The following is a 21,770-nucleotide window of genomic DNA, read 5'->3' on the forward strand; positions in this document are numbered from 1 at the left end:
GAGGACTCCTTATATGGCAACTGTTCACTCTGTGAGCAGTTCAAGGGCAATGCAGGCCTGTAAGATCACAGGTGACAGAAAACAATCACCAGTTTGTACCCACGAATCCATGTAGGCTTTAATAAAGAAAGGCAAAACTACATGGAAGAAAATAAACAGCCCAACGATAATTGTGAATTGTGTTCTTCTGTTTCCATGCCACACACCTCGTCATATGAGCCTGAGGAGACTAGAAATTCTGGCCCAGACAGGCTTTTGTCCCCGTTGTCCTCTTTCATTTTCACATACTCAGCCAAGGAACTGGCTAGTTAGACCTGAGGCAATCCCAGGAAGATCTAGTCCCCTGAGCCTTGCCTACTGGACAGGAGACGGAACTGCCTGGCTCCTGACCTTGGCGGAATCACCTTACATTAGTCATGCAACTTGAAACAGGAGGGTCTTTACTCACGGGTCCCCCTATGATGCCAGGAAGTTTCTGATCAGCATCTGAGTATCTCTAGCCCAAGTTCCAGGGGCCTTGCAGAGAAGTCCACCTAGAACCTGGCCACTCCATCTGCTAAGTGGTGTATGACAGAGACAGTCAGGCTCAGAAGATCGGCCATTCCAGTCAACGTATGGGAGAAAGCCCATCATCCTCACCGCTAACAACCATTACTAACCCTGCTAGTAGGGACCCAAATCAAGATTGCTCACACAGAAAAAACAAACAAACAAGCAAACAAAAAACAAAACCTCTACCCATCACTTTTCCATTAGAGCTGTATTTCAGATCCGTTCTTGGGTCATGAGGTAGTGATACAACATGTGTAACACAAGCCCTCGTGAGCCAAGGGACACTTTTACAGCAGACCAGTCACTTGCCAGGACAGACAGCTGCTTTCTTTCAAAGTCTGGTGTCTCCCTCAAGGTGAATGAGCTCATCCCTGCTGGTTACCCTCTGGCAATGGCAATCGTTCAGTGCCCACTCCCAGACCTCCCACAATGACACCTGGGTGCTCCTGAAGTGTTCTCTGAGTTTGACCAGACAGAGAGAGGGGAGAATGTATAAGGGAGTCCTGAACACTAACCCATTCTCCTAAAACATTTCTCTTTGTACATTGCAGGAATGAGCAGGGCCAAAATGAGTGATAGCACCAAGATATTTCCTAGCAGCTTTCCCTTTTCCCTAAAGGTCAGAGTCCTTGAGATAGTCAATGAGCCCAGAGAGACATCTCATGAGGACAGTCCCCTATATATGGGCACAACAATCTGTTTAGGTGAACAGCAGATGGTGGGTAGTGCTCTCCACGGTGGTGCCAATTCAGTTCTACATCCTCGGCATGATGGCCTGTTGATGGTCATGATTCAGCTGGATTCTGGGTTACCTTCCTGTGGAGTCCTCCTGCCCCTAGGGGATCAGGTGCTGTGGGATGCCTACCTGGAAGATATCCTTTCCCCCTTTCCTGCTGGGTATGGCCAGTAACCACCTGGGGTTTGGAAGTGCAGTCGGGTACTTCTGCTTCAGGTTGGTCAGTACAGCCTGCTTTTCCAGTTCCACCACCTCCTCCTCAGAAGCCACGTTTACTGGGCTCGCAAAGATTCCCCCATGTCAAGGAGCCCTGGGCACCACGAGAGAAACATTGAGACGTTTTTCCTTCCATAAACCAAAGGCTTCCTGTGAGAGAAAACAGTTATTCAGAGTTTCACCCACACAGTGGTTCTCCACCTTGCTGCACATTAGAATCACCTGGGAATCTTTTTAAAATCCTGATTTCTGGGCCTCATCCTCCAGAAATTCTGTTTCTTTGTTACTAATGTTGTAGCCCCACCCCATAACAAAGAAACACAAAGAAACATTCCGGAGGATGAGGCCCAGAAGTCAGGATTTTAAAAAGATTCCCAGGTGATTCTAATGTGCAGCCAAGGTTGAGAACTACTGCACTAGGGGCTAAGCTGATTTCACCAAAGGGACATGGAGTGAGCTGGGAACCTCTGACTGAGCACTTCCGATGTGTCAAACTTTGTTCAGGGAATTCTGGGTGAGGCCGGGGGAGAGAGGGAAATGAAGAGGAGAGAGTCTGGTCCACTAATGGGCAGGTCCCAGCCCGACTACTGTGGGCAGCACGTACAGGTCAGAAAGGCCCCGGCTGCTGTGGGGAACCCACAGGCATTCAGGTCCAAAGCTCTTCACCAGGTGCAAGGAGCTGGTGTGGGACCTCAACCACTGAGGTGTGAGGGAATGTGCCCAGGATGCTATGGGCTGTGGGGTGGGGCAGGTGTGTGAGGTCAGGCAGACAGCCTGAGTCTGGAAGCTACTCGATGTTCTCTGTGTGCTGTGCAGCCTCCCCTGGTCTGTCACACACACACACACACACACGTGTGTGTGTATACACACATAAACATTCATACAAACACATAGGCGACACCACATGCAGACTTGGACCTGTCCCTGCCTCTCAGATCAGCAATGGGAACTGAGGCCCAGTGTGGACAGAAGGGTTCACCCAGGTCGTAGGAACTCGGCCCACGAAACCCCGGCCTGGGCCCCTTTCTGCCCCTTTGAAGGTGTGCTGCTTACAGAAACCACAGCGCCACCACCACAGGTTCAAAAGAAAACAAGCCCCAAACTCCTGAGCAAGGTCCTGGGGGTACTTTTGGAGGGGTGTGAGTGGCTCTCGAGGTGTCATGCCTTGCCAGTGATCACTCCTCTCCCATACTTCTCCCTTTGGGAGCAGAGCCTGAATCTGCATGGGGTTCCACCCCAGCCTCTCCAGCAGCAGCTCCCGCCAGAGGGCGTCTTCCCAGTCCCTGTGAGCAATGTGGATGGCGATGGTGCAGTTCCTGTGGCTGCTCACTAGGGTCCCCAATGAGTCTCCAGAGTCTTGACCCATTTAAGACCAAGCCTGCATAAGGCTGCCAGAAGGAGAGGCAGGAGAACTCCATCTCCCCAGAGATCTATGGGCCTCAAGTGCCCTGTGGAAACCCCAAAGTGTGAATGTCAATAAGCATCATGCATCATCCCTCCATGTTCATGGTCTGTGGGCTGACCTCTCCCCCCAGTGTCCCTTGGGGCCCTGGAACCCCACTGACAGGGATGGTGGGAGAGCAGAGAGTGATGGCTCCTTCTCCCTCTCCCCATACACTCAGCTGCCAGGCCCCATGGAAAGGGCTGGCGATGCAGATGTCTTGCCAATCAGATGGAGTCTTTGGGGAGCTCAAGAATAAGGTGGAGACAAGGTAAGGAGAGGCACTCAGCACAGGGTGTGGTCAGTTCCACAAAGGAGGTCATTGAGGCCAGGGGAGCACAGATGAGGGAGAAAGGGAGCTTTGGCTTCACACCGGATGAGTGGGTTCTAGTCCTCTCCCAGCAAAGACCCTCCTGGGTTTTGCTTCTTCCCCCCCCCACCCCCTCCAACACTGTCAGCTCTCTCCTCTTTTCACCCCAAGGTGCTGCAGTCCCCATGCACCCTGGTCCCTCTTCCAAGGCTCCTGATTGTAAATCCTTATAATCAAACCTCAGCTGGGCCCTGGGATACCACCGTGTGAGCTCAGATCATCCTGCCAGGTGTCTATACTCGAGCACTTGGGGAGCCACCCTCCTCCATTCCCTGGCTGCACCAATACTATCCACTCTCAGCAGGCACACCTGGCCCCCACTGCAGCCTACAGAAAGGAATAACAGGACCAAGAACAATTGGCACCAGTACCCACACACCATGCCCATATCAGGCCCTGGGATGGGCATGATCCACGGATCCTAGAATTCAATCCTCAAATAACTGGGTGGGCAGTGCCATTGTCACCACATTCTACAGTTGAGAAGGTGGCACCTAGGAATGAAAAGATGGCCCATGATCTTGGGCCGCCCTGACTGCACCCTCTGTTCTTGCCTCTTTTCCTTGTACCTGGGGAAGGGGGTCGTTCCTCCTCAGAGCTGTGCAGTGGCAGGAGCAGCAGAACGGTCTGAAGACTCAGCCGGGTCCTAGTACCTGGCGGAGCTCAGTCTCCACAGGGCTGTGAGTACCTGGCCCCTAAGAGGACAGACAGAACCAGTGGCTACACATCATCATCATAGGGCCTGAGCCTCATTACCACACTCCACATGAGCATCCCCACTCTGCTTGCCTCTCCCCTCCTGTCTTTAGAGGACATAAACCTGACATCAACTATTATGTCCTCATGTTTATGAAAACACACTCACTCTCAAAGACCAGGCTCTGAGGACAAAAGCTGCCACCTGTTCACTCTCTTCCCAACCCAGTGTCCTGACAGTCCCTGTGCCCAGCTCCTCTGCATTCCCTCCCTTTCTCTCTGGCTGAGTCTCCTACCCCTGGGCTCTGGACCCCACCTCTTGCTCACCCCAGGACCTTATCCATAAAGAAAAGGACTTTACAGAGCTAATCAAGTTAAAATGAGACCCTCCTCCAATGACCCATGTCCTCACCTAAAGAGGGAATTTACAGACAGACATGCACACACAAGAACACCTGGTAAAGATGAAGGCTGAGACCTACAAGCCAAGGGGTGCCAAAGCTTGCCTGAAAACCACCAGAAGCCTGGGGGCAGGGATGGACAGTTTCTCTCTCAGTCCTCAATATCGGCAAACTGGGTCCACATTTCCATCTCTGACCTCCAGCCTCTGCAACGGTGAGACAATACATGTCTGTTGGTTAAGCCACTAGGGCTGTGGTGCTTTGATGTGACCACCCAGGCAAATGTCCACAGAGGCAAAGATCTTCCCTCACATCTCCACAGGGTGGAGAATGGTTTCGCCATCCACAGCCCAGCAAATACATTCTTTCACTTCTACATTTGCTTCTAGCCCATATTTTGCTGCCTGCATAGTATCCCATTGTGGGCCCCAATATTGACTGACTTTCCCCTACTGATGAAGAGTCACAGACTGCTTTGCATTTTCTGCTACTATAAGGGACAATACCACAAACACTCATTGACTGTCGACTTGTTAGGCAGAGGCCTGGGTCACATGCATGCACATCTGAGATGCTCATAGATGCCAGCAAATGGCCTTCCACAGAAGCTCACCCGTGTATGCCCTGCCAACCATGGGCCAGGGTGCAATTATCTCATATGCTTGGGGGCTCTGAGCATCGCCACTGTGCTTAACCTTCACCCACCTGCTGAATAACAAAGGGTCGACCTGTCATTGGGTTTGAATTATTTATGGAAGAGGCTGGATGTTCCCCTGTGGCCTGGCCATTTGTATTTGTTCTACTGGGGTATATGCCTAGTTTCCACCATGGAGTTTTGGGCCCTATTCTCATCAACGCCACAAAATCACAATAAGGAGACGGGGTCTGCATGGGTGGCATCCCTAGGGAGAACTGAGGTCACTGTAAAGGCACAAAGGGGGCTGAGTGCCCTCCTACCTAGTGCCTGCTTTGTGGCCTGAGGAAGACACACTCTTCCACTTGCCTTTGCTTGTTCACCTGCACGAGGACAAGAGGGGTAATGAGTCAAGGTCATTAGGGACAAGACAGCAATGTTGGCTAACATACCAGAACAGTCTACTCAACAGGGATCGGAAACCAACAGGACCAAGGAGGTTCCAGCTGGTGGGAAACACATGTGGCACCTTACTCAGGGTTTGGTTCTGCTAATCATAGCAGTGGCTCTCTCCTGCCCTACCTGTGCCAGCCTTCCTGTGGTTCTGGATGATGTCTGTTCCATCTTTTAGTTGTATTTTTGAAGTGGTTGTTCGAGGCAGCAAACTCCGGCGTTAACCTATGCTGCCATCTTGGTTCTCCCCCTCCTGTCTTTAAAGGACATAAACCTGATATCAGCTATTATGTCCTCCTGTTTATGAAAACACACCCACTCTCAAAGACAAGGCTCTGAGGACAAAAGCTGCCACCTGTTCACTCTTCCCAACCCAGTGTCCTGACAGTCCCTGTGCCCATCTCCTCTCTTTCCTCCTCTGCATTCCCTCCCTTTCTCTCTGGCTGAGTCTCCTACCCCTGGGCTCTGGACCCCACCTCTTGCTCACCCCAGGACCTTATCCATAAAGAAAAGGACTTTACAGAGGTAATCAAGTTAAAATGAGACCCTCCTCCAATGACCCATGTCCTCACCTAAAGAGGGAATTTACAGACAGACATGCACACACAAGAACACCTGGTAAAGATGAAGGCTGAGACCTACAAGCCAAGGGGTGCCAAAGCTTGCCTGAAAACCACCAGAAGCCTGGGGGCAGGGATGGACAGTTTCTCTCTCAGTCCTCAATATCGGCAAACTGGGTCCACATTTCCATCTCTGACCTCCAGCCTCTGCAACGGTGAGACAATACATGTCTGTTGGTTAAGCCACTAGGGCTGTGGTGCTTTGATGTGACCACCCAGGCAAATGTCCACAGAGGCAAAGATCTTCCCTCACATCTCCACAGGGTGGAGAATGGTTTCGCCATCCACAGCCCAGCAAATACATTCTTTCACTTCTACATTTGCTTCTAGCCCATATTTTGCTGCCTGCATAGTATCCCATTGTGGGCCCCAATATTGACTGACTTTCCCCTACTGATGAAGAGTCACAGACTGCTTTGCATTTTCTGCTACTATAAGGGACAATACCACAAACACTCATTGACTGTCGACTTGTTAGGCAGAGGCCTGGGTCACATGCATGCACATCTGAGATGCTCATAGATGCCAGCAAATGGCCTTCCACAGAAGCTCACCCGTGTATGCCCTGCCAACCATGGGCCAGGGTGCAATTATCTCATATGCTTGGGGGCTCTGAGCATCGCCACTGTGCTTAACCTTCACCCACCTGCTGAATAACAAAGGGTCGACCTGTCATTGGGTTTGAATTATTTATGGAAGAGGCTGGATGTTCCCCTGTGGCCTGGCCATTTGTATTTGTTCTACTGGGGTATATGCCTAGTTTCCACCATGGAGTTTTGGGCCCTATTCTCATCAACGCCACAAAATCACAATAAGGAGACGGGGTCTGCATGGGTGGCATCCCTAGGGAGAACTGAGGTCACTGTAAAGGCACAAAGGGGGCTGAGTGCCCTCCTACCTAGTGCCTGCTTTGTGGCCTGAGGAAGACACACTCTTCCACTTGCCTTTGCTTGTTCACCTGCACGAGGACAAGAGGGGTAATGAGTCAAGGTCATTAGGGACAAGACAGCAATGTTGGCTAACATACCAGAACAGTCTACTCAACAGGGATCGGAAACCAACAGGACCAAGGAGGTTCCAGCTGGTGGGAAACACATGTGGCACCTTACTCAGGGTTTGGTTCTGCTAATCATAGCAGTGGCTCTCTCCTGCCCTACCTGTGCAGGGACCACATGATGGCCCATCCAGCTGCACAGAAAACCATGTCATGTAAGGAGGTCATGTTTTTACAGCTCATCAGACCCCCGTCTCCAGGAAGAGAAAGCTCCCCCTGCCCTCACATCATCAAATGGGAAGGATTTGGGGACCCTACAATCTCATTCCCCTCAATGTAATCCTGGGTAGGTCCCACTGGGAGGGTTGTCATGGGCAACCAGCTGAGCACCACACAGCCTGGGGTCTGGATGAGGTGGTGACAGCCTAAGGGCCAAGCAGGAAGCAGGGAGGACAGACCTGTACATGTGGACCACTACAGTCGTTTCTGTGAGCAGAGGCAGCAGAAGCCTGTTCCCAGGCACACACACACTTACAAGGATGGTGGGCAAGTGAAGGTAGCCAGAGGAGGAGCCAGAAAAGTGTGGCCTGAGCTGTGGTGGGTGTTCTTTGTAATAGTTTCTTACAATCCTTTGTATTTCTTTAGTGTCAGTTGTTACTTCTCCTCTTTCATTTCTGATTTTATTTATTTGGGTCCTCTCTTTTTTTCTTGATGGGTCTGGTTAAAAGTTTATAAATTTTGTTTATCTTTTCAAAGAACCAGCTCTTGCTTTCATTGATCTTTTGTATTGTTATTTTTTATACTCTATGTAGCTTATTTCTGCTCTGATACTTATTATTTCCATCCTTCTATTTACTTTGGGCTTTGATTTTTTTTTTCCGGTTCCTTTAAATGTAAAGTTAAATCATTTATTTGAGGGTTTTTGTTGTTGTTGGTGGTGGCCCAGCAGGCCTGCAGCCGAACTGAGCATCCCCACTCCCTTCTGGAGACTCAGATCTCCTGGCCCCACTGGCTATGCAGGTCGCTATTCTAGGTTGACCCAGCTGAGACCACCACACAGGGCAGGACAGGCCTCCTACTCCCCGCGGCCCAGGGAGACAGCCAGTGTGGAGAAGAGCGCCTCCCAGGACCTGAGGAGGAGAGGATTCTGGGACTCTGAGACCACAGAGCAGCAGGCCAGCATCCTGGCTGCTCCTCAGCTTCTCCAGGACCGCTGACAGGTGACCGTTGACACCCACTGGTTTTGGTGAGCTACCCCAAGCTGGCGGAGACAAAAACCCCTTTTCTTGCTGGCTTACAAAGGCACATAGACACATACATCCGGAAGTAGCACGCCAGGACACAGCAGCACTCCATGACGTAGCAGCACACGTGCCAGGATTCTGCAGGCACTTAGCTGGCGCGCAGGTAAGCAGCCGGGTAGAGACTTAGACACGCATGCAGACCACGGTTGCTAGGAGACATTGTTGGACTCACCGGACACTGAGGCTCACAAGATGACCAGGGCAGGTTGGGATCTCCTGACCAGTGGCCAGTGGGCAGGGCTAGGCAAAAAGCGGGGCAGGGCTTGGGGAGAAGGCGGGACTGGGTGGTGGTGGGGGGGAGAGTATCTGGGTGAGACCAATGGAGAAAGCCAGGGGGAGTAGCTGGGGCCCGAATTGTGAGAAAGCTGGGGAGGAGCTGTGGAAAGGGGCTGGGGGAGCTGTGGAAAACCTGGTGGAGGTGGATCTGCGGGAAAGGGTGGAGGAGGCAGAGCTGAGGGCTGAACTGTGAGAAAGCTGGGAGGAGCTGTGAGGGGGTTGTTGGAGCTGTGGAAAAGCTGGTTGAGGAGGATCTGCGGGAAAGGGTGGAAGAGGCGGAGCTGAGGGCTGAGCTCTGAGAAAGCTGGGGAGGAGCTCTGGGATGGGGCTGGGGGAGCTGTGGAAAACCTGGTGGAGGTGGATCTGCGGGAAAGGGTGGAGGAGGCAGAGCTGAGGGCTGAACTGTGAGAAAGCTGGGAGGAGCTGTGAGGGGGTTGTTGGAGCTGTGGAAAAGCTGGTTGAGGAGGATCTGCGGGAAAGGGTGGAAGAGGCGGAGCTGAGGGCTGAGCTCTGAGAAAGCTGGGGAGGAGCTCTGGGATGGGGCTGGGGGAGCTGTGGAAAAGCTGGTGGAGGAGGATCTGCGGGAGGGGAGGGTGGAGGCAGAGCTGAGGGCTGAACTGTGAGAAAGCTGGGAGGAGCTGTGAGATGGGGGTGTTGGAGCTGTGGAAAAGCTGGTGGAGGAGGATCTACGTGAGGGGGAGGAGGCGGTGGAGCTGGGGTCTGAACTGTGAGAAACCTGGAGGAGCTGTGGGATGGGGGTGGGGGAGCTGTGGAGAAGCTGGTGGAGAAGGATATGCGGGAAAGAGTGGAGGAGGCAGAGCTGAGGGCTGAACTGTGAAAAACCTGGGGAGGAGCTGTGGGATGGGGTTGGCAGAGCTGTGGAAAAGCTGGTGGAGGATTAGCATGAGGGCGTGGAGGAGGCGGAGCTGGGGTCTGAACTGTGAGAAAGCTGGGAGGAGCTGTGGGATGGGGTTGGCAGAGCTGTGGAAAAGCTGGTGGAGGAGGATCTGCGGGAGGGGGTGCAGGGAAGCTGGGGAGGCTGAGCTCAGAGGGGGTGAATGCGGAGGCGGGTAGTGGAGGAGCTGGGGGACAGTGTCTGAAGGCAGACTGGTGAGAAATAGCTCTGGGAGTAGATGGGAAGGATCTGTGGCTGAGGCAGAACTGGGGGGTAGTGAAATGTGGGAAAGAGCTATGGGAGTAGCAGGGGGCAGAACTGTGAGAAAGCAGAGGATGGAGCTGCAGGGTGGAGGTGGATCTGGGTTTGGAGTAGGGAAGAGGGGGTGGGTTGCCATGGAGATATATGTCTCCACTGCAAATAGCTGGGGATGGAGCAGAGGGAAACTAGGAGGGAGCTGAAGAGGATTAGCTTGTGAGGAGGGGGGAGCCACCAGGAGAGTGGGGCAGAGCTGGCAAGGATGTACCTTTGGGCACTGGGAACCACGTGGCAGGTGGCTTCCCACTCAATGGCCAAGGCCAGGCAGTGCCCTTTTGATTATCATGACACCTGCCCTCAGTCTGCCCTGCACCAGTAGGCATGCAGCAATATGGCAGCCCGGGGCCTGAATGACCTAAGGGGACCCTGAGAATGGACCCCGGGGGATATGGAGGCCCCAGACAGGACAACTAGACTGAGTCCTGCACCTGAGGTCTGAATGCCCAGGCCAGCTCTGCTTTCTGCAAGATCCTCCATACCCCTACCCACCCCACCCCAGCCCCTGGTAGTGCCTTGAGCTAAGGTCTTCACATTGGCATTTTTTGTTGCAGGTGAGAAGAAAAATCCCCACTGTGTTTCCTGCTGACCCTCAGAGATGACATGTCTCAAACAAATCCACCTTCCCTATCGGCTGTTTCTACTCTTCTAGCTCTCAGTTAAGGGCTCAATCCTCTCGGTGCCACCACACTTGACTCCTGTCCACTGACCCATGCTCATCCTCACTTTTATTTGATGACCAAGGCCCCTGTCCCTGCCTCTAAAATGCCTGATCAGAACAAGTGCTACTCTTTCCTGTCCCCGCTGCTACTCCCTGAGTTCAGGCTTCATGGTCTGGGGCCAGTGCTATTACCTAAGTCTCCCCCACTGGCCTGAGCAACCCTGTCTTTCCTCCTCCAGTGGGTCCTACAAGTTGCCATCAAACTGCACATGTGTTCTCATCAACCCCAGATAGGAAACCCTGTGGAGTCCTCTCTTGTTTAAGGGCAAACACCTGGGGGTCTAGGAGGGCATTTCAGTGGTCCCAGCCCTCCCTCATCACCCTCTGGGTCACAGTGCTGCAGACTTGCTGCACCCTGGGCATCTGCATGCCTTCTACCAGGACTCTGCCTCTGCGCCTGTGCTTTCTGAGGCCTGGAGTGCCTGCCTCCTCCTGTCCTGGCAAACTCCTGTCCTTCCAGGTGCAACTTTAACATCCCTTCTTTACCCCACAAACAAGCATCAGGTACTCTTGTGTCCCCGTTCTGGTAGCACCCTGTACCTTCCCACATACCCTCCTTCACTGTGCTCTTACCTCCCAGGGTTGTAACTCTTGCCACTGAGAGCCCCTCAGGGGCTCCGAGTTCTTTGAAGGCAAGGCTTGTGTCTTCCTGTTTTCTGTAAACTGAGTGCCCGGGCCACAGTAGTTGCATAGAAATGTTGACTCAACAGAGGCCTTTCTTTTCCAGTGAGCTGCACCTACTCTCTTCTTGCAGAAGCTGGCGGTAACAGGAATGCTGGCCATGAGGTGAGGGACAGAGGGTACCTTCATAGGACTTAGGCCTCAGGGCTGCAGGGGGCTTTAATGATCACCAGGTCCAACTCCATCCATGCTGGCTTCTCTTCCTCCACTCCTCACTCCAAATATTGTTTCCAGCTGCTGTCACTGAGGATCTCAGAACCTCGTGTGGGAGTTTCAATACATGAAGGAGGGTCTCCCGACTGGCCAGCTTGTGGTGTTCCTCCCAAATCCTCTTGTTTGAAGAAATGGAACTTGCCCAGTGAGCTAGAGACACTCTATGGCTGCTGGTGGGAGACAGTGATGGCACTACAGAAGGACTCCTTTTTCATCACTCTTGTATGCTGAGAACAGGGTGTATGATCTCTCCTTTGGGGAGCAGAACAGTGAAGGTGAGGAGGGTGGTCTAATGATGGGGAGCTCCAAGGGTGGTGGCTGCAAGGTCAATTCCATGCCGGGTGCGTGGACTCAAGAAGAGTGGCCTGGCCACGTTGCAGGTGAGGGTGGGATGGCCTTGGCTGCCACTGTCTTAGGGACCCAGTTGCAACTCAATCCTGATTTTTAGTACAAATAAAACGTGGGCACAGAAACCTAAAACTGTCTGATTTCTGGCTGCCAGGTGACATTCTCTCACCAACTGCTACCCATCCCCTCCCAGGAACAAAGTCCTGGCAGGTAAGAGCCCAGTGAAGGAAGGTAGGTTCCCCTCACCTGCCAGACCAGGCCCCCTCCTGCCTTCCACTGCTTGGCCTTGCACAGGTGCCCTGGAGACCTGGAAGCTCCCAGGGGATATTGGGTCCTTCTTGGGACTCCTCCTGCTCCCTCCCAGCCACCTGCCATACCTCTGTGGGGGCCCCCCACCCACAGACACTACTACAATACTCACTGCCTAAAAAAAAATCCACTTCTTCCCCAGCCTGCATTTCCATCCCATAACTCACCCAGTCTTTCTTTTAGGAAGTCTGTGACATTTCTGTCACTGCTCTTTGAGGGGGCTCTGCTCATGAACACAGCAACCTCTTTAGAGCCCAGGGCACCTGCCAAAAGTCAGCCTCCCTTTCTTGTCCCCCTGCTGACACCAGAGAGAACACACTGTCCCCCATAGCCCTCTGAGCATTTGCCTTTGCAGTTTTCTGTCCCTCTTCACCCCAGTGTGCATCATTCTTTGGCTCTGAGGCCCTGAGAGGTTCCAGATTGCTCCTGCCACAGGTTTGTTGGCACCACCCTGCTCAGAGCTGCTTGTCCCAAATTCCTGGTTTCCCTCCTGTACTTCTCAGCATCTCCTGTTTCCTCCTCCAAGAACTACCTGTGGCCCATCCTTCTCCTGAGCTGCTTGTCTTTTTTTTTGTGTCATGTTGTGGGCACGCATTGTGAAATTAGGATGCTAATCCCATGTTGGTGGTTTCTGTTTCAGATCCCTCCTCGTGCTTCTCAGGGACTGATTTCCTTCTCCCTGCAGGCCTGCTTTGGACTCACTGTTCACCTAGACTTCCCAAATTGTAAGTGACTCCACAGGCCAGGTACTGTACCGCTGCCCCTCCCGCTGGAGGCTGCCTGCCACCTGGGATGAGAGGTCCCCTGAGAGGAGGTGCCCTTGGGTCCAGCAGTCTGCCCTTGACAAAGGGCTCCTTGTCTCTAATTTGCTTGGTCACCCCTGGCCTCAGTTCCATGCCCTGGACTGATGTAGAAGATGGGGGGCAGCCTTGGCTGTGTGGGAAGACAGCAAGCCTTGTTACTTTTTCCCCAACTCTCCCATTTGGACTCCTGAGCCTCAGGCCTGTTTCCAATATGCACACTCCCTTGCCTCCCTTCTTCTCTGCCCCCTAAACAGCTCTGCTTGCCTGTGTCCCTCTCAGCACAGTCCAGATCGATTGGTCCAACCTGAGAGCAGTACTTAATTCTGGTTTTGTCTTCCTGGCACTCCAAGGCTGTGGAAAGAAGCTGCACTACAGGGATCCTGCAGACACGGACAGCTGACGGACTCCCTGGTTAGGTGTGGGGCCTGCTCACAGACCGTGGCACAGCAGAGTTGGCACCTTGGCAGTTTCTGTGAACTTCTGGCAGCCTTCATCCACATTCACATTACAAATGGTTATGTTAACTGTAATTGGGGGTGGGGGCTGGGAGCCACTTATTTTCATGTTTCCATCATTCCTGGTCTATTCCCCTATGTGTTCTTTACTCTCCTCATTCTCTTAGCAAATAAGCCATGACCCACGCTCCAGGCCCTCACTATCTTGTGGGTGGGTTTACAAACATCATGCTGTGCAGTCCAGCTCCTGTGTTTTAGGAGATTTGGGTATGGGGGACCTGGAGCACGTGTTGTCATCTTAGGACCGTGGCTACAGGGCACCAATGGGTGGACTAATGGGCCATGTGCAGAAGACGTATTCCACTGACTCTTGAGTATCTGCATGCTCACTGTGTCCACTATGGAAAGGACAGAAAGTGCATGAAGAGTCAGGACAAAGGATGCTCGTGATGCATTACCAGGAGGCAAGAACATTCACAATTTGGCCATATTCTCCCAGTTCTTTTGCTATGCATTTTCTCTTTACCCAGCTGAGTTTATGCTATAATACCACTTTGTCTTATTTCTGAAAGGTTTCTCAGAAGACATCTCACTAGGCTCAACACCTCATTCTGGAGTATATTGGATGCAGGACTCTCCCTACACAAAAGCACTGAAATCCTCAGGAATGGCCCAGTATACCTTTGACCCAGTGACATCCTCTGCTCAGAAACTTTAGCACAAGAGGCCTTCCTTAAGCATATATGGATACAGTTTACTGAGTCTCCCAACTCAGTATCAGATTGGGCACTGAATTTTCCCATCCTCCAACTGTCTGGGTTCCCCACTTTCCAATGTTTAGTCACCCAGTACATAGCTGGTGGTCCCTTTGGGAAGGGCTGGGGGATCATTCCAGTGTCTTCCAGCCATGGTGCTGCAGAGTCCTCTCTGGGGACCCAGGCACCTCCCTGGTCCATGGTTCCGGGTCTAAAAACTGGCTCAGGGGCAGAACCTTGACAAGGCATCATGACTTGTCTATTGGGGTAGCTGCCTCAGCCCCCTGTTGTCCATATTTACTCTTTTGAGTTTCCATTTTAGACTGTACCTTGGTCAATTGGCCATCCATTGTGCCCCCAGGGAGGCCATGTTGTGTCGTCCACCACCACCTGTCTATGTTGAACTCCTTGTGAGTGGTATTCCTCGTCATCAGCCCCTGGCTCCTTTCCTTCAGTGTCTCCCTGGGGTCTCTCTTGCAGTTTCTGGGGAGGGGAGGTGTAGTCCCTTTCTTCCCTTTCCAGGCCCTGCATGCCGTGCCTGTGTTGTGCGGTTGGGTCCTGCCTGCCAGTAGGCTGCCACCTCTCCCTGGTTTTCCTGGGACTGTCTGGGTTGTAGCACTGCCAATCCCTCAGCAAATTGTGGTGGTTAGTGACCCTCCCTGCATAGATGGAGGGCCCCTGTGGGGAACGCCATGTGCCTTTTTTTCTCCCCCAGGCATGGGGTGGGAAGGGGTAGGCTCTGCTGCCACAGACTCAGACCTTCCAGAGAAATCTGAGGAGTCCAGATCTTCTCAGGCCTTTGCCCAGATGCCCCTGTTCCTTGTGTCAGGGATGCAGGTTTTCCCAAGGGGGTTTCTGATGTTGGGATGACAGACCTGCCTCAGTTGAATGTTCAACCACCTTTGAACATCCTTGAAATTCAGCCACTCCAGTCAAATCCTGGCTTTGACCTTTGTCCACTGCCTGAGATGGGGACTACTCTATAATCTATGGAGGAGACTCTGGGCTTCTCCCTTAGTTTTCACTTTGTTAGTCTCCCTAAGCTGGTCATCTCCTGTGGGTCATCAAAGGACAGAAGTCACCTCCATCCATTCACATACATTGCACCTGCCTGTATCGTCTCACCTGCCAAGACATTCCTCTACCACCTGCAGGTCCAGTGACTGGGCTGTCGCCTTGTGTCAGGGCTGTCTGCACACCACCTGCCCCCAGGATGGGTTCCTCATTTCCAACTGGGTGGGTGAGGAGTAATTATGCACCAAGACCCCCATCTTACCTCCATCTTTTGGGACCATTCTAGAACCAATCATTTTAGGTTGGGTCTTTCAGGAAGCTGATGCTGAGAGGGAGGAGTCCAAAGGCTGATTGGGCACTAACACCCACTAAGGTAGCAGGGAGGAGGCAGGGTTGGGCAGGCTGTCCATTCACCCTGCAACGTTGACCTGACAGTCTCTACCAGCCCCTCAGGTACCTGAGAGCCAGGGCCACAGTCAGAGGCCACAATGGGCCCAGGGGTCAGATCCTCATTGTGTCTGAGTCCTTGCGCCCCATATTGATGGAATGGGTGAACCAACCCCTAGGATTGGTGCCCCAGGAGTGGATGTATGCTAAGTAGTACACATAGGGCCGAAGCTGCCTCTGCATGGGCAGAACCTGTTCCATCTTGTGGTCGGCGTCTTGTGCATCAGGCCACTGCTGAACCAGAAAGTGGGTATTTTTCCAGGGCACTTGTTGGAGTGCACCCAAAGGGAGAGGGCAGAGATCAATACACAACATAAGACAAAAGTCAGAAGATAACTGCCCTGTGAGTCTCCTTGATGGTACAGGTATACAAGTGCACACTCCCCTCTACATTACTCAGGACTGGGAGGGTGCACCTTTCATGCTGACCTGTGAACTGCAGTGTGTGAAACCAGGCAGAATGAGGTTTGGTGAACATGAAGAGGAAGGAACTGCTGGGAGAGGCTGCAGAAAGCTTCAGAGAAGAGGGCCTTTGAACAGGGTCGTAAAGGTACAAAGGGTCTCCTTAGGTGGGAAATAGCAGAAGGTCCACTTGAATGGACCAGATATGTTCAGGGAACTGAGAAGTTTTGTGCTGTAGCAGATGCATTTGTGGCATGAGGTCATGGGAGTTGCGTATGAGAAACTAGCTTTGGTCCACCTGGAAGAAACCATCATTAGGATCTTTGTGTTGTTAGGAGTCTGGACTGTGCTTTGGGTGCAGCTGGTCAACACCTTAACTTATTTTTTTTTCCTCACCCTAGGATATGTTCATTGATTTGAGAGAGAGAGAGAGAGAGAGAGAGAGAGAAAGGAGAAATATTGATTGGTTGTTGCCTCCATACGTGCCCATACCAGGGATCAAACACATAAGTTGGCTATGTGCCCTGACTGAGAATCAAACCCACAACCTTTTGTTACACAGGACGATACTCCAACCAACTGGGCTACCTTGCCAGGGCCCTCACTTGCCATTTTCATGGTAAACTTTTGCCTCTGTCCATGAGAAGAATTCATTTGGTTGGTCAGTCATTTGACAAAACTTTGTGTACCTCTGATGGGCAGGCAACCTGTAGAGATAGGGCACACAGGTGAATATGCTGCAGCCCTGTGTGGCCCAGGGGCAGCCTTCCATGGATGAACAGTGATTCTAGCAGCATGTTCCTATTCTTACTTAATGAGGTTTCCAATTCTTGTTCCTGAATTTAGAAGGCAATATGGAGAGACAACTTTAGGTCTTTAGGTTCTGAGGATTATTGTGGAGGGTAGGTGTGTTGGAGGCCATATCCTCTTGGCCCCCACCAGAAAGTTTATTTGCCCCTTGTGGAACCCCAAGTTGTTTAGACTGAGCAGAGAACTGCTGATGAATCAGAGAAAGAAGGCTTCATGTGGGTTTGCCCCAGCTGGCTCTCCAATGGCCTGAACTGTAATAGTGTCCAAGGATGGGAGGAGTGTGGCAGTGCAGGCTCCTCACTCACTACCTCTTAACATGCTACCTTTGCAGGAGGAGGGTAGGTGGTGAAGACAAGATGATGAGGGAGTATCCTTGGCATGCTGTATCACCCAACTAAAATATTCCCAAAAATGATGCTTCAGGAAGCTTTAGTAAATGACACTAAGGTTTGACAATAGTAATGTGCTGCTTGCTCATTGTGCCATCTGCTGGCTGACTCATCCAACTTCACTTTCAATTAAATTATGGTAGGTGATCAAAGCTTGATCAGTGGATGGCAGAAAGCTCCAGATGAATATGTTGATACATTGTACAATATCTCTTCTCTCCTGTCCCTCCTGTGACCATTCCTGCCTCTTGATCTTTCTAACTTTCCCAAGGCATAGAGATGGCAGATATAGAATGATGGATATTAAACAGATTACTTATAATCATTACCATGAAGGTATAGCAAACCACCTTGCATTTTCCTTGATATGGGTTATACTAGGAGCCCAAGCATTGGCACAGGAGCCCATTGTTTGAATCCAATGGGTCCATGAGGATAGAAGTGCTCCCTTTTTTGAATGAACATGTGTCTGTGTAGCTCACAAGCTGAACCAATGTATAGGGCACACAGTGGGGCTGAGCAGGGGATGTGTGGCTGTGAGATAGTGGAATGATGAGATCCAGAGCCTGAGCTTTGGGGCCCAGCAACCTGGGTTTGGATGTCAGCTCCTCTGTTCCTATGTGGCCTTGGCACTTATTATTTCCATGTCTCTCTGTCCCCTCTTGTAAATAAGGTGGCACAAATGCCACACACCTCATGGGGCATTTGCTAGGGGCATAGCCTTACATATCATATCCTCTCCTGGTGGGGTTCAGGTTCTCAGTCTTTGCTTCTACTTTTGCAGGTTGGAGGCAATTCCAGAAACACTCACTGTGAAGGTTTTTCCTGGTTCCCAGGCTTTGTAAATTTTAGAGTTTTCCTACAGTGTTCAAGGGACTATGATGTGATCTTGGCAAAAGTCCCTTATCCTTTTGGAAAATCTCAGTTGTGCAACATAAAAAATGAGATAATTAATTTAGAAGAGTGGTTCTCAAACCTTTGTGGTCATGGAATATCTTGGTCTGTCTGTGGGTTCAACCTCCCAAACAGATCAAGGCAGGCTACTCATCTGAAGCAAGGCCTGATACCCACACCCCTTCCCATCTTTTCATGGCCCATTACTCATAGAAGGCCATAAAACATGCCACATGAGACAATTGGAAAACTAGTGTTCTAGATCCATGGTTCTCAAACTTTAATGTGCATTTAGATCCCTCAGTCATCTTGTCAAATGCAGCTCTGATTCAACAGTTCTGGGGTAGACCTGAGATTCTGCATTTCTAACCACATCCAAGGTGATGTCTAGGTGGCTGGTCCATGGGTAGTTTTTGGAGAGCAAAGGTCTGATCTCAGAATGCCTCTTACCCTTCACAGCCATTGATTTTGAGTTCTTTACCTACTGGTACTCTGATTATATCATAAATTGAAAATTTGGGTAGAATGAATGTTTCTATTGAGGGTAAAATCCTCAGTATGACCTTCTGGGATGTGAAGAAGACAGCAAGTATTTGTTTCTTTTCCAACTTTGAGTGAGTGAGGCATCCATGAAATATTTTGTAAAGAGAATAATTTGGGTTAAGAAGCTGTTGACTTATCCATGCAGTTAGTGAAAGTTGCACTTTGGTTTGATTGCAATCTGGATCTTAAGGAGGTCTAATTACAAGAGTCAATGGACACTCTTCCAAGGGAGCTTATGACAGAAACAATTGTGACCTGCTTTCAGACCCTGGATAAGATCTGCCTCCATGATCTAAGTCTAAAGCAAAAGTTTAGAATTGTGGACAGCTGTCAGCGTATCTGGCATTAATGTGCTTTCTTGACAATCTTAATGCAATGTTGTGGCACCTAGAAAGGAACCTTCATGTAAATGGCCTCCATCCTTTCTACCCAATGTTGAGTTGAATGTGTCAAGTTCAATGTTGGTAGAGTTCTTTGTCTTCTGAATTCTTTGCTGGGACATGTCCTGTGTGTGTTCAGAAGACCAGCTACTGCTTTAACAAATTACAGGGCTTTGTTCATTAGTCTTTGATCAGTTCAGTAATGTCATGGTTAAGATGAGGAGCCCACTTTAACAAGGAGACAAACAACCCAGCTACTACAGTGGCCAATGTGTTTAAATGTCACTTGTCCTATATAGAATGTGGCATAATAGCTGAGTGTTTTTTGTAGCTTTGTCCCAGCCCTTCATTAAGAAGGATTAATGTTTTCCCATGGGGGCAGAGATTGTTGTGCACTATCTGAGAAAAGGAGGGAAGAATGAATTCCAGGTAGGGGGAATCCTAACACAAAGGTATGCTTTTTGTGTTTGATTGGTGAGGAGAACCCTGTAGTAGATGTGTGTTCCAGGAGCTTGTCAATGGACTCATTTAGTATCAGGCATGTGAGGGACACAAAAGGAGGTGCCAAGCATTTTCCTTCTCCAAAAGCTGACAGTCTGGTGACTGGTCCATCAATACCACCATCAGTTACCATTGGTAACCCTCATTCCTTCCTTTATTCCTTGATCCCTTCACTCTTCGGTGTTTGAGCACCTCATTTGTACCAGGCATCTTATCTAATAAAAGAATAATATGCAAATTAACCATCACTCCATCATGCCCTCACTCCGTCACAAAGATGGTGGCGACCACAGAGCTGGAGCGAGCAGGAGGCTTGCGTTGCCCCCGGCAATGGAGGAAGCTAAGCTTCCCGCCTGCCCTGGCTGGCCCTGGGCTCCACTCAAGGCTACAAAGTTTTGATTATAGAAGTTAAATAAATCCCAGATACCTACTTCTAAGCTTGTAGGCGTGGCCAGCCTGAAAACAGCCCTCAGCCCCTCACCCAGGCTGGCCACACTCCCAAGGGGTGAGGGTCCCCACTGGGGGGCTTGAACAGCCTGCAAACAGCCATCAGCTCCTCATGCAGGCTGGCCACACCTCTATGGGGTGAGGGTCACTGCATGGGGGCTTGGCCAGCCCTCAGCCCCTCACCCAGGCTGGCCAGGCACCCCAGTGGGACTCCCACCCTGATCCGGGACACCCTTCAGGGCAAACCAGCTGGCCCCGACCTGTGCACCAGGCCTCTATCTTATATAATAAAAGGGTAATATGCAAATTGACCCTAACAGCAGAACTACTGGGAATGACTGGTCACTATGACACACACTAACCACCAGGGGGCAGACGCTCACTGCAGGAGATGCCCCCTGGTGGTTAGTGTACTCCCACAGGGGAAGCTCTGCTCAGCCATAAGCCAGGCTGCCAGCTGCCAGCACAGCGGTGGTGGCGGGAGCCTCTCTCGCCTCCTCAGCAGCACTAAGGATGTCCGACTGCAGCTTAGGCCTGCTCCCTGCTGGCAAGTGGACATCCCCCGAGAGCTCCCGGGCTGCCAGAGGGATGTCCGACTGCCAGCTTAGGCCCGATCCCCCAGGGAGTGGGCCTAAGCCAGCAGGTGGACATCCTCCGAGGGGTCCCAGACTGTGAGAGGGCACAAGCCGGGTTGAGGGACCCCCTGAGTGCACACATTTTTGTGCATCGGGCCTCTAATTGGACCTATAAAGATGGAGAAGACAGAGAACTTTCTCACAGTCCACAGACAGGCAGAAAGTGTAAGGGGCCTTAAGAAAGGCATCATTCAAAGGTTCTGAAATCTCTGTGGTATCCTAACATGCAGTCTATTTTAGAAAATATTCCATGTGCACTTGAAAAAATGTATATTCTGCTGCTTTGGGGTGAAATGCTCTGAAGATATCAGTTAAATCCATCTGATCTAATGTGTCATTTAATGCTGTTGCTTCATTTGTTTATTTTCTATCTGGCTGATCTATCTGTTGATGTAAATGGGGTGTTAAAATCCCCTACTATGACTGTATGGCTATCACTCCTTATATGTCCATCCAGATTTGCTTTATATATTTAGGTTCTCCTATATTGGGTCCATAATAGGCAGCTGACAGATAGAAGCAGGTGGAGACAGGAGGAGGTGGATCTCAGGAAGACTTGAGTCCTTTGTTGATCTGCCATGGACTCAGTGCTGGTGGAAGCCAACCTTGGTGTGTAGCTTGGTCCTTCCCATGCATATGCAGGCCAAGCAGAGGGAGACACAAACTGTGTATTGTGTGTAACTCCAAACAGGTTGCCAGAGCCAGTCACCTAGTCCCTACCAAGGGGTCCCAGAACCATCATACCCAGTAGCAAGCTTCATACAACATCAGAACAGGATCCAATTACACAGTGTCCTTCTATGTCTCTTATTATAGCCTTTCTTTTAAAGTCTATTTTGTCTGATGTAAGTATTGCTAGCCTAGCTTTTTTAAAGTTTCCATTTGCATGAAATATCTTTTGTTGTAGGGCAGGTTCTCAGGTTCTCAGGGAGCTGCCAGGATGTGGCCACCAGAGTTTATCAGACCTAAACAGACCAAGATTTGGCTGTATGAAAGGAGGGTTTGCACTGGTCAGGTGTGCAAGGGAAAAATGGCCCCAGTCCTAGAGCCACACAACTCAGTCTGTTCTGGAGTCCTCCGGAACCTCCTGCAGAGCCCAAGCTTGGTATCCACTGGGAAT

The 21,770-nt window shown here is 51.0% G+C and overlaps 1 protein-coding gene and 1 long non-coding RNA gene across 2 annotated transcripts; one reads left to right on the top strand and one right to left on the bottom strand.

The window, feature by feature from the left end:
• Positions 1 to 1,477: 1,477 nt before the first annotated feature.
• On the bottom strand, positions 1,478 to 10,383 carry LOC102248599 (formin-like protein 6). Its single transcript, XM_014529760.1, has 3 exons — positions 10,335 to 10,383; positions 8,590 to 9,569; positions 1,478 to 1,654 (listed from the first exon to the last, which is right to left on the bottom strand). The coding sequence occupies exons 1-3, from the start codon at positions 10,381 to 10,383 to the stop codon at positions 1,589 to 1,591; spliced, it is 1,095 nt and encodes a 364-aa protein (XP_014385246.1). The 3' UTR covers positions 1,478 to 1,588.
• A 963-nt stretch (positions 10,384 to 11,346) lies between these two features.
• On the top strand, positions 11,347 to 13,046 carry LOC102243700. The gene is made up of 3 exons (XR_314475.2): positions 11,347 to 11,793; positions 12,021 to 12,076; positions 12,816 to 13,046. It is a non-coding gene; the product is annotated as an uncharacterized LOC102243700 (long non-coding RNA).
• Positions 13,047 to 21,770: the final 8,724 nt, after the last annotated feature.

Source organism: Myotis brandtii, unplaced genomic scaffold (genome assembly GCF_000412655.1).
Source record: "Myotis brandtii unplaced genomic scaffold, ASM41265v1 scaffold695, whole genome shotgun sequence".
Lineage (NCBI taxonomy): Eukaryota > Metazoa > Chordata > Mammalia > Chiroptera > Vespertilionidae > Myotis > Myotis brandtii.

Coding starts and splice junctions, on each gene's coding strand:
- LOC102248599 (XM_014529760.1), bottom strand. CDS start 10,383: ATGGAGGATCTTGCAGAAAGCAGAGCTGGCCTGGGCATTCAGACCTCA. Junction 9,570..10,334: donor CCTGGGCATTCAGACCTCAG/GTGCAGGACTCA, acceptor GCTTTTCCACAG/CTCTGCCAACCCCATCCCAC. Junction 1,655..8,589: donor CTTGTGAGCCTCAGTGTCCG/GTGAGTCCAACA, acceptor TTTCTCTCACAG/GAAGCCTTTGGTTTATGGAA.